Here is a 15,415-nt window from a genome sequence, read left to right as displayed (position 1 = left end):
AGCCCCACCACGTACGTGTTCCGCAACAGTCCGCGGCCATGGTCACGTAGGCCTTTTTTTTCGCGTAACTATTCGACTGAAGGACCGACGACACATTGATGGGCCGCTCGGTCCATTGAAATTTCCAGACCCTTTTGGCCTGTCGGCAACATTGTTTATGGTTCACCCGATGTTTCTTAGGCAATCTGCCCACGATACTACATTATTTTTGTAACATAAAACTTTTTCTCTAAATGTTAATAGATACAATAATAGTCTAGTGCATATAATAACAACCGGAATATCTATAATTTAATGTAGATCGATATTGCTACTGAGAATTACTTACAGGAACCACTTGCCTGATATTGACTCGTTCTCCCGGAAGTGTGAGAAAATCGACGATCGCCGACCACGTTTTCCATTTTGATCCCGGCAATAAGGGCGAACGTGTGCAGTAAACGTTACACCTTATCAGAAGCTGTCCGTCCGAACCCCATTTCATACAGGTTTCAAGCCGAAGGAAAAAAATAAAATTTTTACAGCCTTCATACGACCGCTTATTCGCATTATTCAGGCTTTATTGTATACGTAAAGGAAGGAGAAAAAAGAACCGTGGCTCGATTCGCGTGACCATAAAACCAACGGAATAAACTATAAAGACGAACGATTGGGTCGATGGCAATTCCGGAATCATACTTTCAAAAAACATACGCGTATTCAAGCTCTTTCGTTGCCCCTTTTTCCATTTTCTTCCTTTTTTGTCTGCTCCTATCTTTTCTTTTCTTTTTTTTACCTTCGACCTATGATTTCCATGAAAACGTCGAATTCTCGATGGATTAAAAATTCGAATCGATCCCACCGCGTTTCGTCTGAAAATTTCAACGAAAGATTGAATTCCTTTTCGCTGGCCTTTCTCCTACCTCGAGCTGTGCTGCTCTTTTCATTCGGTTGAAATATAGCTCGCAGACCACGCGATACAAATACAATCGTAAACCACGATGTAGGAAAGAGAATTCTCCAGAGTTTCACCGGTGTATGAACGGAATCGAAAATCTTCGACGAACGTCCTTCTCTTTTTCGCTTTATTCACTTTCTATTGATGGCTCATTCAAGAGAAGTACATCGTTACTTGGATGATTCTAGGGAAACTGAGAGGGATATTTTAATAGAAATGTTTTAACTTTTTTAACATTTCTCTTGGAATTAAAATAAGACGATTTAAATAATCATTTAAATAAATACTTGAACTTATAGCAATTTGTATCTATTCATAACTGCATAGAACTGTATTATCAAATGCCGCACATAATGTAATTAATTTATTACTATATCGCATATTATTTCAAACATACCACAGAAAATTCTTCTACGTGTGTCTCGAAGTTGAAATAATTTCGCCGTCTCGATTTAACGAAAGTGATCTCATTATGCGATAATGAGGGGGTACACGTGATATCGGGTCGCATAATGAAACTTGTATGGCATAATTTCGAACGATAATACATGCACCATTCATCGTTTCAAAATAGCAGACACGTTCTCAATTTTTCGAACGTATCAAAGTATACCTTTTTAATTTCAACGATTTCGTGATTATTGTAAATATAAATATGTATGTAATCAATTATTGCATACATATATTTTTTTAATTGGAGCCATATTTTAGGATTTTATAATTGTATAATCGATTGTATCAGTCGTCATCAAACACTAATTTCTGTTTAATAATACATAGTATTGCTAATGACATTGTTTGCTCATCACCGTAGTTGTCTTTAGAAATTCCATTTACAATGCAATCAGTATGCTACAAAATTAACAGTCACGCAAACGCGATTTCTGGTATGAATTACTGACATTATTTGAAAATTGATTTCCGATGTTGCAATATTTAACAAAACGATCTGTGTAAGCTTCGTTACAGCATCAAATTTTGCCATCGGAATTTTTGGTCCTTTGTGCCAAAACAAATTCGGGTCAATGAAAGTAATAAATTTGAAACATTTGAAAATCTAAAAAGTGTTTCATATTAAACTTCTACAAATAATTTAAACAAGAAGTCAATCATGTTTGATACGTTTTGGTAAAATGATAGTAAACCTCCTAAGTTTACCCCTCTTTAACGTGCTCACATTTATAAAAGATAAAAATTGTTAAAAAAATTTTTCAGAAGCAAGAACTACGAGTTTCATGAAAATACATGTCAGGAATTATTCTCTTCAATAATGCATGTAATAATGAAATATTTATTATTAATGAATTATTATTTCTGATCTTCCCGAGTGTGTTTTCTATTGACGCTTGCGAGAAGAATAAACGGATTGGTCTATTGATGTACGATACATTGTCACGAGAGTCGTATGACAGCTTGCGAATTCAGAAGAGTTCTCCGATATACATCGATTTGGCAATTGTATACAAGCAGTCACCAGAGAAAGATATACGTGTTATTAAAGGAAACGATATTTACGTTTCACTTTGCTCTCTTAAAAGAGCAAAATTTCACACCATTTTCGCAATGATCAAAAACCAAGAATAGACAGATAAAAAGGATTGTTATTCCATCTTACGCAATAATAAAAAAATTAATGGGATTAAAAACAAAACAAAAGACGAAAATATAAAAATAACATGTTCTACCCTGCTCATCTCACTAATCTAAATTTTTTTAATTGCGACGTGCGATTATTCGAACGACAGGTACGTTCATCGTAACTGCGAGATGTATATTTTTCGAAACGTTCTTCTTTTTTATCGACTACGCGCATCGGGAGCTATTCCGTGGAGCGATGACTCGCGATCACGATAAATCGACGTATACAATCACGTGGAACACGATGCCAGTTTGTCGTTAAATTCCGATAACAAGTCCTAGTTTTTCCAGGCTTGAAATAGTCGGCTGATCGAAGTGTCTTGATAACCAAAAGCTCATGATATTGCAGATATCTCATGTGGCAAGTCGATGGATTTGTCCTTCCAGAAAAAAGAGAAAAATGAGGATATAAAGAGGAATGATGTTTTCGTAACTGCGACCTCGTTTATTCGATGTTGGAATTAATTGACTCGTATTTTCTCGGAAAAGAATGGACCTTAACTACCTTGTGCATTGCGATTGCAATATTTTCAGAATGTTAGAATAGAATTTACGACTCGTTTGTTTTTGCTAAGACACTAATGCCCCCTAATTTAACTCTATTACAACCTTTAGATCCGTTTAATAAAACATCTTGAAATTACAAACTTAAAACTAATTGAGCTATATAAAGTTATAACAAAATAGTATAAAAAGTAAGGATGTTGAATGACAGAAATAGGGATGGGAAGCATTATGTTTTTTGGAGCCAAACTAGTTCTCTCAAATATAATTTTATTAAATACTGGTATTTATATTTAAGAATAGTTTAAGGTTGGAATATACGAATTTGGAATATATAATTTATATAATATAATATTTATATAATATAATTATATAATACTCTGTTAAACTTAACACGTATAACATCCATTCCTGAATTTTTTTTCCTTAATACATTCACGACAGAGTAAAATGTATTTAAATCTACTGTTTTTTTGTTACTAAAAAATACGGTTAAACTTGAACTTTGAAGTATTTTTTTTCAGTTTCGTGTTAAAATATTGTATATTCATATCTACTGTTCCATTAACGCATAAAGTATTATAAATTTCTTTATTTGTTGAAACAAAATTAAGATACAAATTTGAGTAGTAAGGTTAATATATTTATAGTTGAGTAATTAACGCGAATACAAATTATAGAAGATTGGAAACTAAAGAACCTATCAACTTTTCCTGGTTATGACAGTGAGGCATCATCCTGCTAAATGATTCGTCGAGGCGACTCTAGCTAAATGGTTGAAATCCGCTTGAGTTATGCAAAGCCGATTACATAAAATTAATTGCTCTGGACAGTCATCCAATTTAGTCGTTGAGCTCAAATCTACACGATTTACAGATATTATTAGCGGCTGATTTATTTCATCTCAATCAGTGGGTTTTAAGTGTCCGAGATAATATTTAATAACGTTTCGTTGGTAATATAATTAGTTTTAAGTATTAGCTAATTATGATATTATTGTGCAATTTACTTCTGCCAAGGGCATTTAATTTAAACAATAATTTTCTCGTATATCGTATTAAAGTCTGTGTAAATAATTTGTAATATTTCATAAATTGTAAATGTAATTCCATTTTATCCAATAACCGATACCTTTATCTTTTTTATGTATTTTTAGGTTTTGTACAAAAAATCCACAAAATTTTCATATATATTATTAAACGTACTGAAATCGGGTTATCTTTGTTCTATTAAAACGTGTTATTTTCACCAGCCAAACGCGATCAGCTATTCCAAATAGAGAACTTTCGCTAATCAAGTAATCTCTGTGTATTCTATCTCAATAATATGACCATCGTCAAATATTTTATCAGGTGGCTGTATTTCACTCTTCAAACACATTGGTTACATTTTAATCGTTAAATATATCTCGCAGTATTCTGATTTTCACACAAGTCCCCATAGAAGAGACAGCTTTTCAGTATATTGAGCTCTAAAACTTTACAATTTTAAAAGGACCAAAAATGTAATAAAAACACTGTGATTATTTCTAAAGAAATTAGACTTAAACCGTTAGAATATCTACTAGATCAAAAACGCAACGTGGCCTTTGCGAACCAGAACAATGATTTTCACCTCCTATCTGCGTCCCGTTGATTTCTATGATATCCTGTTTTCGGGACGATAGAGGAGCGAGAGTATCGTTAACGGAGGAATTAATGGGCCACCGGATAAGCGTCAGAGCGTGTAAGGCTACGCGAGGGTGACTGCGACGAAAGAGGAGAGACGTTTCTGGTTAGGGAAAGGAGTGAGTTAAATAGGTGAGCATCGATGTACGGCGGAAATCGATTTCTCCCGCGGGAGACTTTCTCATTCGTACGTGAAACGCATGGAAACAGGTCGAGCCTGAAACCCCAATAATTAAATGCGTGCTAGCAAATATTCGATCTGTGAACTGAACGTACCGAGTCTTTCTCGTCTTTCACTTTTTGTTTCATGTGTGACGAGTCAAATTGGATCGTGGTTAGATTTTTCAAAGGTATTTCTGGTATAATATTGATACCCGTTTGCAGTATAACATTTGTTGGATTCATACTTCGTTGGGATTGATTCATTCTGCATTTCATTCGCTTTTTCTTTTTAGGAATACGCGAGATTGCTTTCCGTGAGAATTTGAATGACACAATGAGTGCAGTGAAATTGGACATGTGTCGCGATACAAAGTTTCGGCGTGAATTTTATTTGATGCATTGTTTTAAGGATTCTATGTCAGGATTTGTGGTTTTAGTATGATATCGTTGATTTTGATCCTTGGAAAGAATGTATATAGGAGAAAATCGTGCAATACCGACCATACAGTACTGACTAAAATTAGTTCTGGTTTTTTCACCAGATATTCGCTCTTTTTTTTTAGTAAACGAATGAATTTGACAATTCTATGTAACATATTTCGGAGCCATATAATTTATTCCATTAATTTCGCTATTCTGACATGTTAGAGGCATATGTCGATATTCCGAGTGGTAAAAGTTATTTTCTAGAGCTGATATTTTGTTTCTCAAGTAGGTAGATGATTTCTTTCTATTATACAGGGTGGTTGGTAACTGGTGGTACAAGCGGAAAGGGGGTGATTCTACACGAAAAAAGAAGTCGAAAATATAGAACAAAAATTTTTTTAATTTTTTTTTTAATTTTTCCATCGAGACAACGATCTACAGTGAGATCCGTTATAACGAGACGTGATAAAGTGCACGCGTGCCGAGCGAAAATTCAAAGTCGATTTTCTCGAAAACAAAGCCTCAAACGAAAAATTTTTATTTTCGACTTCTTTTTTGGCGTAGAATCACCCCCTTTCCGCTTATACCACCAGTTACCAACCACCCTGTATATGCTATATCTAGTCTATTAACTGTAATTATTATCCCCAGTTTTGTAATTTTCTTTGTACATTATATACATTATAATCTATAATTGTTTTCACGTTTGTCGTCCAGTATCGAGTAATCAACTGTTGACCAGTACAAACCAAGTGTCTTTTTACGTGTAAATTAAATCTGTTGGCAACTGGAATTAAATTAGAAGATGTTCAGTTAATCTTTTTGATGCCTTTTCACATAGAAAAATGTTTGAAATTCCAAAGTAAAAAAAAAAAGGGGGATATCATGAACATGAAACATGAGATTATGAAAGACAGAGGAGATCATGAATGCTACTCTGAAGATACTCTTCGAAAATAAAATGACCCAAAGATAAACCGGTGAGGTTTTCAATAATCCAAAAACAATGAATGTGAAGAATAGGCACACTTCGAATGCATAGACCAAGATAATATTAATTATTTGATTGCGATATTTGTACCAATAAAATTTGAATAAGAATGTATTCTAACATTTAAATGTTAACGTTTTTTAACATTATTGTTCCTTAAGACCGAAAAATTTATTAATCAAATAATTGGTCGGATTTTTCATTTCCTACAAATTATAACATTTTTACTCTTGCAAATTATTAATTCCTATTACTGAATTTGATAAAATTAACTTCTCTTATTAGGTCCTATTTGTATTACAAACTTATTATAAATTTTGATCTAGTATCGATTCTAGAACAAGATATAACAAAAAGCCTACAGCGGCAGTACTACACGATGCAATACGATTGCACTCCTCTAGTGCATGTCTATTAGTTTCAAGTATTTCACATATATTGACAGTAATCTTATATATATTTCAAAAGATAAGCGAAAATGTAATTTATAATAGTTAATTAATTCCGATGATAAGATATTAAAATTTACTGTTTCTAAGATTCTTGGTCTTGTCCATTGCGATAAATAAATGAATATATAAATATATATTTATTTATTTAAATCAAATCATCGTTAATTTTTTTGAAAATATTTTTAAAATAAAATATTACCTTTGATGCATTTATTAGCTCTGTCAGCTGAAAAAAAGAAGTTCGTTTTATAATACGTAACTCGGTGAAAAACTCGATGCTATTTTACAATTTTAAAAGCAGAAATAAAAAAGGACGGTGTAATATATTCTTATCGAAAAAAGTTCAAATATTCGGCAAACATGTGGATGTCTGCACTTTGAAAAAATATAAATAAATTTTACATGATTTTACACTATTTACAAATTTTACAATATCCTTTATCTCGTATAAATTATTTCTGGAACGAATATGCTTACCTTGGAGTTTTCTATGAAAGCAAGATCTCAGGAATTTGAGACGACATCTTTTAGAAGCAATCTTAAAAGGAGGATAAACAAAATTCCAAAAATCCCGGCAGTGAAAACTTTCCGATTATATCATTTCTCTCGTTTACTTTTTGTAAAACACACTTCAATTCACTATCTCTATCTATCTCACTATATATCTGACCATCATAACAATTGCAAATCAACAAAACGCCATTGTTTTACTCTGTACCGAAATTTAATACCACATCTGAAATTTTCAAAAATAAAAATAATAAAACCGCTGCCTAAGTCTTTCTTATATTCTTAATACAATATAACGATAACAAATAGAAACAGCCATACAGCGATGAAATAATGATGTTTTATGCAATGTTTTTGAACAACAACAGTTGTCAATCTAAAAACTTAATTAATCAATTTCCAAACCAGAAACGATGCTAACCAGATAACGAGCCTCCGAAAAGTATCACGATATTCGAAGGTACACATAGGTATATTCATACTTGGCGATTTTTTAATTAATTTTTCGTTTGGCACAATTTTGGAGACAGTAATCGATTTCTCAGATTAATACTGGTGAAGCAATAATGCGAGTACCGTCAGAGCAACAAGATTGTTTGTCTTTAGTATCCTGCGCATTTCGGTGAGACAGAATACGGACTTTTGGTATCCAAATACTGTGAGGTACGGAAATAAGCGTTTTACTGTTTAAAATTTTACTTTTTACTACACAAGTGATAAAAAAGATTCGAATGATCGAAACGTAGAATATCATCCTGCCTATGGTTACTAGGCCACGTTTGTTCTATTAGGAAGGTAACTGTCTTTGATGGTAATTTAAAAAAGAACGCTCGCGTATTGTTCTTTACAAAATTATACATACAATGTGAGATACAATGGTTAATTGTAGATTTAAGATAGAGCGTATAATATCGTCGTAAGTCTTTCATAGTTCTTTTGTACAAGTCTCAGAAAAATTACTTATAGAAATTGCTTATTAATGCAATTTGTTAGATTACAAATTTTTATGTAAATCCAAATTTGTATGAACATAACTAAAGAGAAGGAACAGATATAGATAGGAATTTAATAAATAAATATAATTAATATTTCATATTAACAACTATCAATATTGTAATCAATAATATAATATAAAAATATTATAAGAAATACTTATCCAGCAGCGTAGCTTATCGTTCAAGCAGTCTCAAGCGTCATTTTTCAAAGTTCTTTCATTAACAAACAAAAAACTGCGATAGAATATCAACGATGGGCGTGACATCGAAGACGCGTTTGCCCTTTCTCCACTTCTTTGCCATTAATTCGCTTTTGTCGAGCTGCACTGTGTCATGTGACGATACGAAGGAGAGAGCACAGAGGGTTGGACACAGCGTAGAAAGGGAGAGCACAGGCTAACAAAGGTACAAAGAGGAAAACAGTCGAGTTGCATCGAGAACCAGGGTCGTGCACAATACAGTCTCAGAAGCGCTTTGATGTCTAGTCGAAATTAATGTGGCGTCCCCCTTTGGCCTGACGCGGTTATTGCAATTGCTGCGGCAAAACGAATGCAACCGGAGTAAAGCAAAAAAAGTTAGCGCGATGGAAGAGAGAAAAATTGTACGACCAACTAAGGTCTCCGCTGGTTCCAGTTATATTAAGATTGCCACTCAATTTTGCGCCAGTTACATACCCTTTCAACTAACTCTCGAAATTCGAAATTCATTTTGAATTTTAGAATTTTTATGGACTTTCTATTCCTATAAACGACGTTGTGGTTTTTATGAAGATCTTCACGATGAATGAAATTGGGATTACTGAAATGTGTGGATAGATTTTGTCTTTGTCCGAGAATATTTAGTAATAATTATTGATGTACACCCTCATTAAAAGATTTTAGAGTAGTTGTTACGTTTGCTTTACTTCTAAAATGGAAATTAATAAGAAGATGATAAATAATTATAGAGATGAGGCAAATCATTGATTAATGACTAAAAATAATGTATCAAAGAACCGCATTATTTGTGAAATAACTGAACAACAATGTGCTAAAAGTAGTATAAGATGAGAATTGTTGTAGTGTTAAATCCAATCTCTTAATCACTTTCGTATTTTCACGAAAATTTATTTTATTTTTTAATGAGCATTATGATTGAAATACTTTTCCATATTTTTCCATTTCTTTTCCATATGGAACACATATAAAATTTACTCAATTATTTTATATGATTTTATAAATTACCTGATTTTTTCAAATAACATATTTTAAAGTACTAGTTGCTTCTTTCATGATTAATCCTTTTACGACTATGATCCGATATGTACAAATTCGAAAAAAAGAGGCTCGTGGTGGATTAAAGCTCATACGTGTGTCGGACTAGTATTATTGAATATTTTTTCATGTTTCTGACTACAACATTGCAATAATAGAATATAGGATCGATACTGCACCTATTGGAAGCGAAAGGGATTTAGTTCAAGGCAATATCCACTGCAGAAAATATTTAAAACCGATAGGATTAATTTTAAATAAAATAGAAAAAGAAATGCGTCTATTCATTTTTATTTAGAAATGAAAAAGAGAACATTAATTTCAAGCTGGTATAGAAGTGACGTTCTACTTTGTATTAATAAAATTTTCTGTTATTTTATGTTATCGGGGACATTTTCGTTGAAATCAATATATGTATATATTTTTATATTTTTTTCAATCAATTGTATTTCGCTGATCCTACATCAAGCTTGACAACTGTGCAATGGTCAATGACAGAAGCTGAATCAGCGAATTTTTACTATCACTACCAGCGACATACGCATTTTCAAGAAGCAAAAAGTAGGTCGCTGAGATCCTAAGAATCAGATGTCATTGAGTTTTCCTTACATCTTAAACGCTGCACTTTAGAGCTGTACATGTAGGAAACAGGTTAGCATATGGATTTGAAATGAAACGTTGTCGAAAGCATATTCATTTTTTAATTTCAGAATAGTTTGCATAAAAAACCTAAAAGTTCCTTTTTTGATGTAAGTCTTCACTCTAGACATATTAACAATTCCAACGCAAAGGTATAACAACAAGAATAATTAATAACAGAAATTGTCAGTTAGAATATTTTTACACATTTTGCAATCCGCTCGCTCTATTGTTAACTTCGTGTTAGAATTTATCGCATATAACGACCAGAAAATTAATTCACCGTATAAGTATAATTAACCAGAGGAAATTTTCACGATTATTACGAATGTTACGCGATTCCAATACAGTAAAATATCATTCGTCATGCTTTTCTACGTAGTAGAGTTGAATAAATTCGAGAAACAAATTAATCATTAACTTAATGGATACAAGATTGGAACGTATTGCTGTTAATATCGCCCAAGTAAATTGGTTGCGTATGCATACGTGCTCTCGTTTATTGGGAGAGCGTGTTTGCGTTATTTGGTGTCTCGCTGCAAAATATGTAATCACACAGCAGTAAATTACACATTTTGGGTAGAACTCTGTTGATACTATGACATCACATGTTCTCGTGGTCCTAAACTACTGCACTGTATACATGTCAGAGTGCATGATCTGCTTGCGAGCGACACGTACAGAGCATCAAAGGATCGTATAACTGTCAGAACGATTCTACTGAGTAAAAGTAATACAGGATATCAGAGAAATTGATTCTGAAATTCATACTTTCAGCTGAATTTCGTGACATTTCATTATTACGTAATGTATGTAGAACTGGGAATTCTTCTAACATAATGTCGAGCTAAATTATATATTAATTTCTGAATTTTTTATTTAAAATCGTCTTAATTTTTCGACGTTGATACTTACAAATTTAATAAATACTTTAGAGTAAATATACTTAATACTACTAATTACTAATATTAAATATATTTAAAATAATACTTTAGAAAGGTAAATTTATGCCTAATACAGTAATGAAAAATTATTTTTAAAAAATAAGAATGCTATACATTTAAGAGTTAAGCTATTTTTTAAATATGATGATGCTTATCTTTATATTTAAGAATAGTTTAAGGTAACAGTACATGAATTTAAAATAAACAGTTTACCTGATAAAATTACCAACAATACTCTGTTGAATATATTATATAAAACGTTCCTTCTTGAAATTACTGCGTTGTAATTTTCTTAGATTATAACCAATACTAGCATTATCGTAAAGTGAGCGGATCGTCTGAATGACGCGTTAGTACTCACTGTTGCAGACGGTTGTGGATGTTTGTCACAAGAAGAGGCAGTGCAAGTTCAACACCAGTCCAGAAACCTTTCAGGGTGATCCGTGTCCTGGATTGCCGAAATACATCGAAGTCGCCTACCAATGCCGTCCTTGTAAGTAATCATGCTTTCCTTCTTATTATTTTTTTTTTCTGTTTGGCATACTCTGAAAACTGTCCGTATCTATGTTGAGATCATTTCTCAATAGCAGTACATATTTGTGAAGTGAATTTTTAAATACATATCTTGATGAAACATATGATAAATTAGCAAAATGTGTTACGTCCACTCGGTGCAAAACTTTCTAATATGATGGCGAAAGTTTGAACTAAAATAAAATTGCCAAACGTGCATACTAAGAATATATCATAGATTTTATTAACACACTAATAGTTTGCATGATATTGCATTAGAAAATGTATAGCTCGTATACAGAAGTAATGATTTTAAGTAGAAACAATCAACATTGGTCAGACAATCTGGCAATTGTACATTGAACCTCTTGATATCAACAGAAAAGAAAATTTTCAGAATAATTACTTAGAAAACAATTAATATTTTAATGTTCAATGTTAAATTACATGTAGAAATTTCAAGTACTTAAAATAACATCGCGTACCAGCTGAAAAGAATTGCTTGTATAGATGTTATTCTTTAAAATCATTCTTTAGTGATATTTAAACTGTCAAATATTACATTCCACATCATTTTTTGCTACTTTAGAATGACTTTCATATTTGGAATTGAGTTCTTGAACAGAGTATTTCGTGTATCTCTTGTATAGTATCTCTCTGTACTACGTTCTCAAAGTGATATGGTCGCTGTATATCTTCCAGATAAAATTGAAAGGTACATCATTATTATCGTGTAACGTTTTGTCAAGAAACGTAAAACATCTTTAATTTAAGATCTCGAAGAAAACTTGAGATCTCTTTAAGCTTTAATTGCTCATTTCATCTTTCCTCCTATCCATATTACATAAATTGATCTTTTTAAAGTTAATTTTCTGAAGTACTAAGAATGACATTGACGATCAGGTAAGTGACTCTCTCATTTTGAAGATGATGGGTAATAAAGAGAATTTAAATGGTCTACAGTATCTATCATTATAATCTTGCAGATTATCATTATAATCATTATATCCTTCGCAGTGCGCTTTTATAAATGACATATCTATCATTAGATGCTTGAAAACTTAGTATAGAAGACGAACTCAAAGAATATTTTATGTGCTTCATTCTAATAACAGAGAATGAGAATATTTCTGAATGCATACAATAGATTTACAGCATAAATGATTATACAGTAGAAATTAAAGTAAGTAGAAATTAAATAAGCTATTATATAAACCTTATTGCTTGCCGTTTGTTATATACGTACATGTGTATATTACGTCGTTCATGTACATATATACATTGCATGAAATGTATGTTTTAGAATCTACTTAAAATTTAAAAAAACACTATTCTTAATTCACAAGACTCGTTAATTGAGATATTCTCAACGTACAGGAAACTATGCACAAAAGTAATCGAACTGATGACGAATGTAATATAAAAAACCAAATTGTAAGAATGGTCAAGACCCATTTGCGCGAACGTAACGCGAGGTCCGTTTTCGAGACGAGGTCGTTTCTCCTCGTAGCACTTGTCGATGCCGTTTTTATGAACGCATCGGACATTAGCCCAATTAAACGTGAAAAGCACGGATATCGATGTAGCTTTGGGAAGATTCTTTTTGTAGTTCTATTGATGAACGTCATTTGGATCGTGCTTTGTCTTGAAAGATGTACTCGTAAACATAACAAGATAGTAAAATTGTTTGCGAATTTTTCCTATAGCTACATTAAAAAGAAGTTAAAATATTATTTGGCAAAATATGGTAATAGAAAAAAATAAAAATATAATATGTATAATAAAATATAAAAATATAATATGTATAATAAAAAATAAAAATATGATATGTATAATAAAAAATAAAAATTTAATATTTATATATAATTATGTCTAAAAATGAGAAAATAAGTTTTGCAAAATTATTACATGCGAAATTATTGTGGTAGAATTTTTGCTGTAATCGAGAAAATTAAATATAATTGCTGACAATTTCTTTTTTACTTCTATTTATTTTTGTTTCACCAACTAGCAATTCGTTATTTATAGTTATAATATTTTTAACAATTTATGGATATGTTACGCTATAAATGTATGTAGTATCGTGGACGAAAGGCCTGGGAAATATCGGGCGAACTATGAACAGTGTCGCGAGAGCCGAGGCGCCGTCTGGCCCATCAATGTGTCATCGGTCTTTTCAAGTGCATAGTTTCGTGGAAAAGACCTACGTGACCCTGGCTACGAGCGTCTGCGGAATACGTGTGCTGTGGGCCTAGGAAAAGGACAACAGAGTGTTAGTCGAGGAGCAGAGTGCGAGTCGAAAAGCAGAGAGTTGCGAGTCGAGGAGTCGAGTGCGAGTCGAGCGGAGACGGAGGTTGCGAGTGGCGTTGCCGAGAGAGTGTGGATTGCGCTGTTTTCTGTACGTTTGGTATGAATAGTTCAAGTTAATCAACAATCGTCTTTTCTGTCTGATTAACATCTCTATTGTCCACTCTTTGTAAACATATTACATCACGATATTACATGTATTAAATATTAGTAATATAGTAAATGTGAATACATAAAAAAAAAATAAAAATAAACGAAAAATGTGAATACATTTATTAGTAATAGTAAACATTTTTAAATTTAATCTATACTTTTATTCAAATCTTACATAATTGTATATATTAACTATCTGTATGTAGTACATATATATCTTTATTAAATTTTACGATTTCATTGTCACATTGTATTAAATTATATTACGTAATATGCAACCCTGTATCATTATGTCCCATTCGTAAAGATTCTGTTTTAAACGGAATGTACGATTATCGAACTAAATCCCGTTGTTTATTTTTCTTTTAAAATATGAGTTCATCTAGTGCGGTAAGGGTGGCAATATCACATAAATATACACAAATCCTACAATATACTCCCGAGATTATGAAGTTACGCTTTTCACGACGCCGGCGACATTTCAACATTCCGTAGCTGCTGAATTAAAAGATACATTTGCTTTTTTGCTCTGCGGATCATGAAAAGGCAATTCAAATTTCATTATACATATGCATATCTTGTTGTTTGATATTGATATTTTGTAAAATATAAGCGATTGGGTGGAAGTTACATACATATAACATAAAGAAAATAATGGGTAAATTTTGTGATGTTTTTTGGATGTTTTCTGAATGGTTATAAAATTATATTTTGATAAAATTACGAATTTACATGGTATGGTTTGTCTGAGGTGATATGAGAGTTTTAGGGAACACATAAGTTATTAGGGGTTGTAGAATTTTATATGGTATGTAGTTTATTGAATTTCCCCTTTCGGCACTAAATAACTCGCATCATCTTTATTAAATCGCATGGAATTTTGAAATACTGCAAGTAATAGATCAGCATTATTTGCCTACGCAATTGTTTTACATGTCAGTTCCAACGCGATTATTTCTTATCGAAGATTTTGAACAATTACAATATTTTTTATGAATATGATAATATTGGAAATTTTATCATTTTGGTTATTATCATCTTGGTTATTAAAATTCTCTTGCAATTGATGTTTCAAATTACTATAATTAACCTAAAGGATATTGAAATTTTACTTCCTTTTAACCAGTTTCACGATACAAAACTAGTTCAATGATAATAAAAAAAATATCAACATTTGATATTTAGACTGAACTCAACTTTTTCATCGGAATTTTCCTTAAGTCTGATAACTCGATTCTGTTTTAATCGTAAACCTCTTAGTATTAAATGTTATTAAAGGCAAATTGATTTTAATTAGGCCGATTCTAGTAACTGCAAAGATGAC

The 15,415-nt window shown here is 31.9% G+C and overlaps 1 protein-coding gene across 7 annotated transcripts in view; it reads left to right on the top strand.

Moving 5' to 3' along the window:
• Positions 1-15,415, top strand: part of LOC117164223 (uncharacterized) — a 335,191-nt gene that overhangs the window by 212,272 nt on the left and 107,504 nt on the right. For 6 of the 7 annotated variants that reach the window (XM_076619721.1, XM_033347142.2, XM_076619722.1 and 3 more), the window contains one exon: positions 11,473-11,611. In XM_076619721.1, the coding sequence (XP_076475836.1) occupies positions 11,473-11,611 (139 nt within the window). The remainder of the gene's footprint in view (positions 1-11,472; positions 11,612-15,415) is intronic. The other variant, XM_033347140.2, reaches the window with a different exon arrangement.

The sequence above is a fragment of the Bombus vancouverensis genome, chromosome 7 (genome assembly GCF_051014615.1).
Source record: "Bombus vancouverensis nearcticus chromosome 7, iyBomVanc1_principal, whole genome shotgun sequence".
NCBI classification, from domain to species: domain Eukaryota; kingdom Metazoa; phylum Arthropoda; class Insecta; order Hymenoptera; family Apidae; genus Bombus; species Bombus vancouverensis.
The sequence above is the reverse complement of the archived record's forward strand: the minus strand, read 5'-3'. Positions and strand labels throughout refer to the sequence as shown.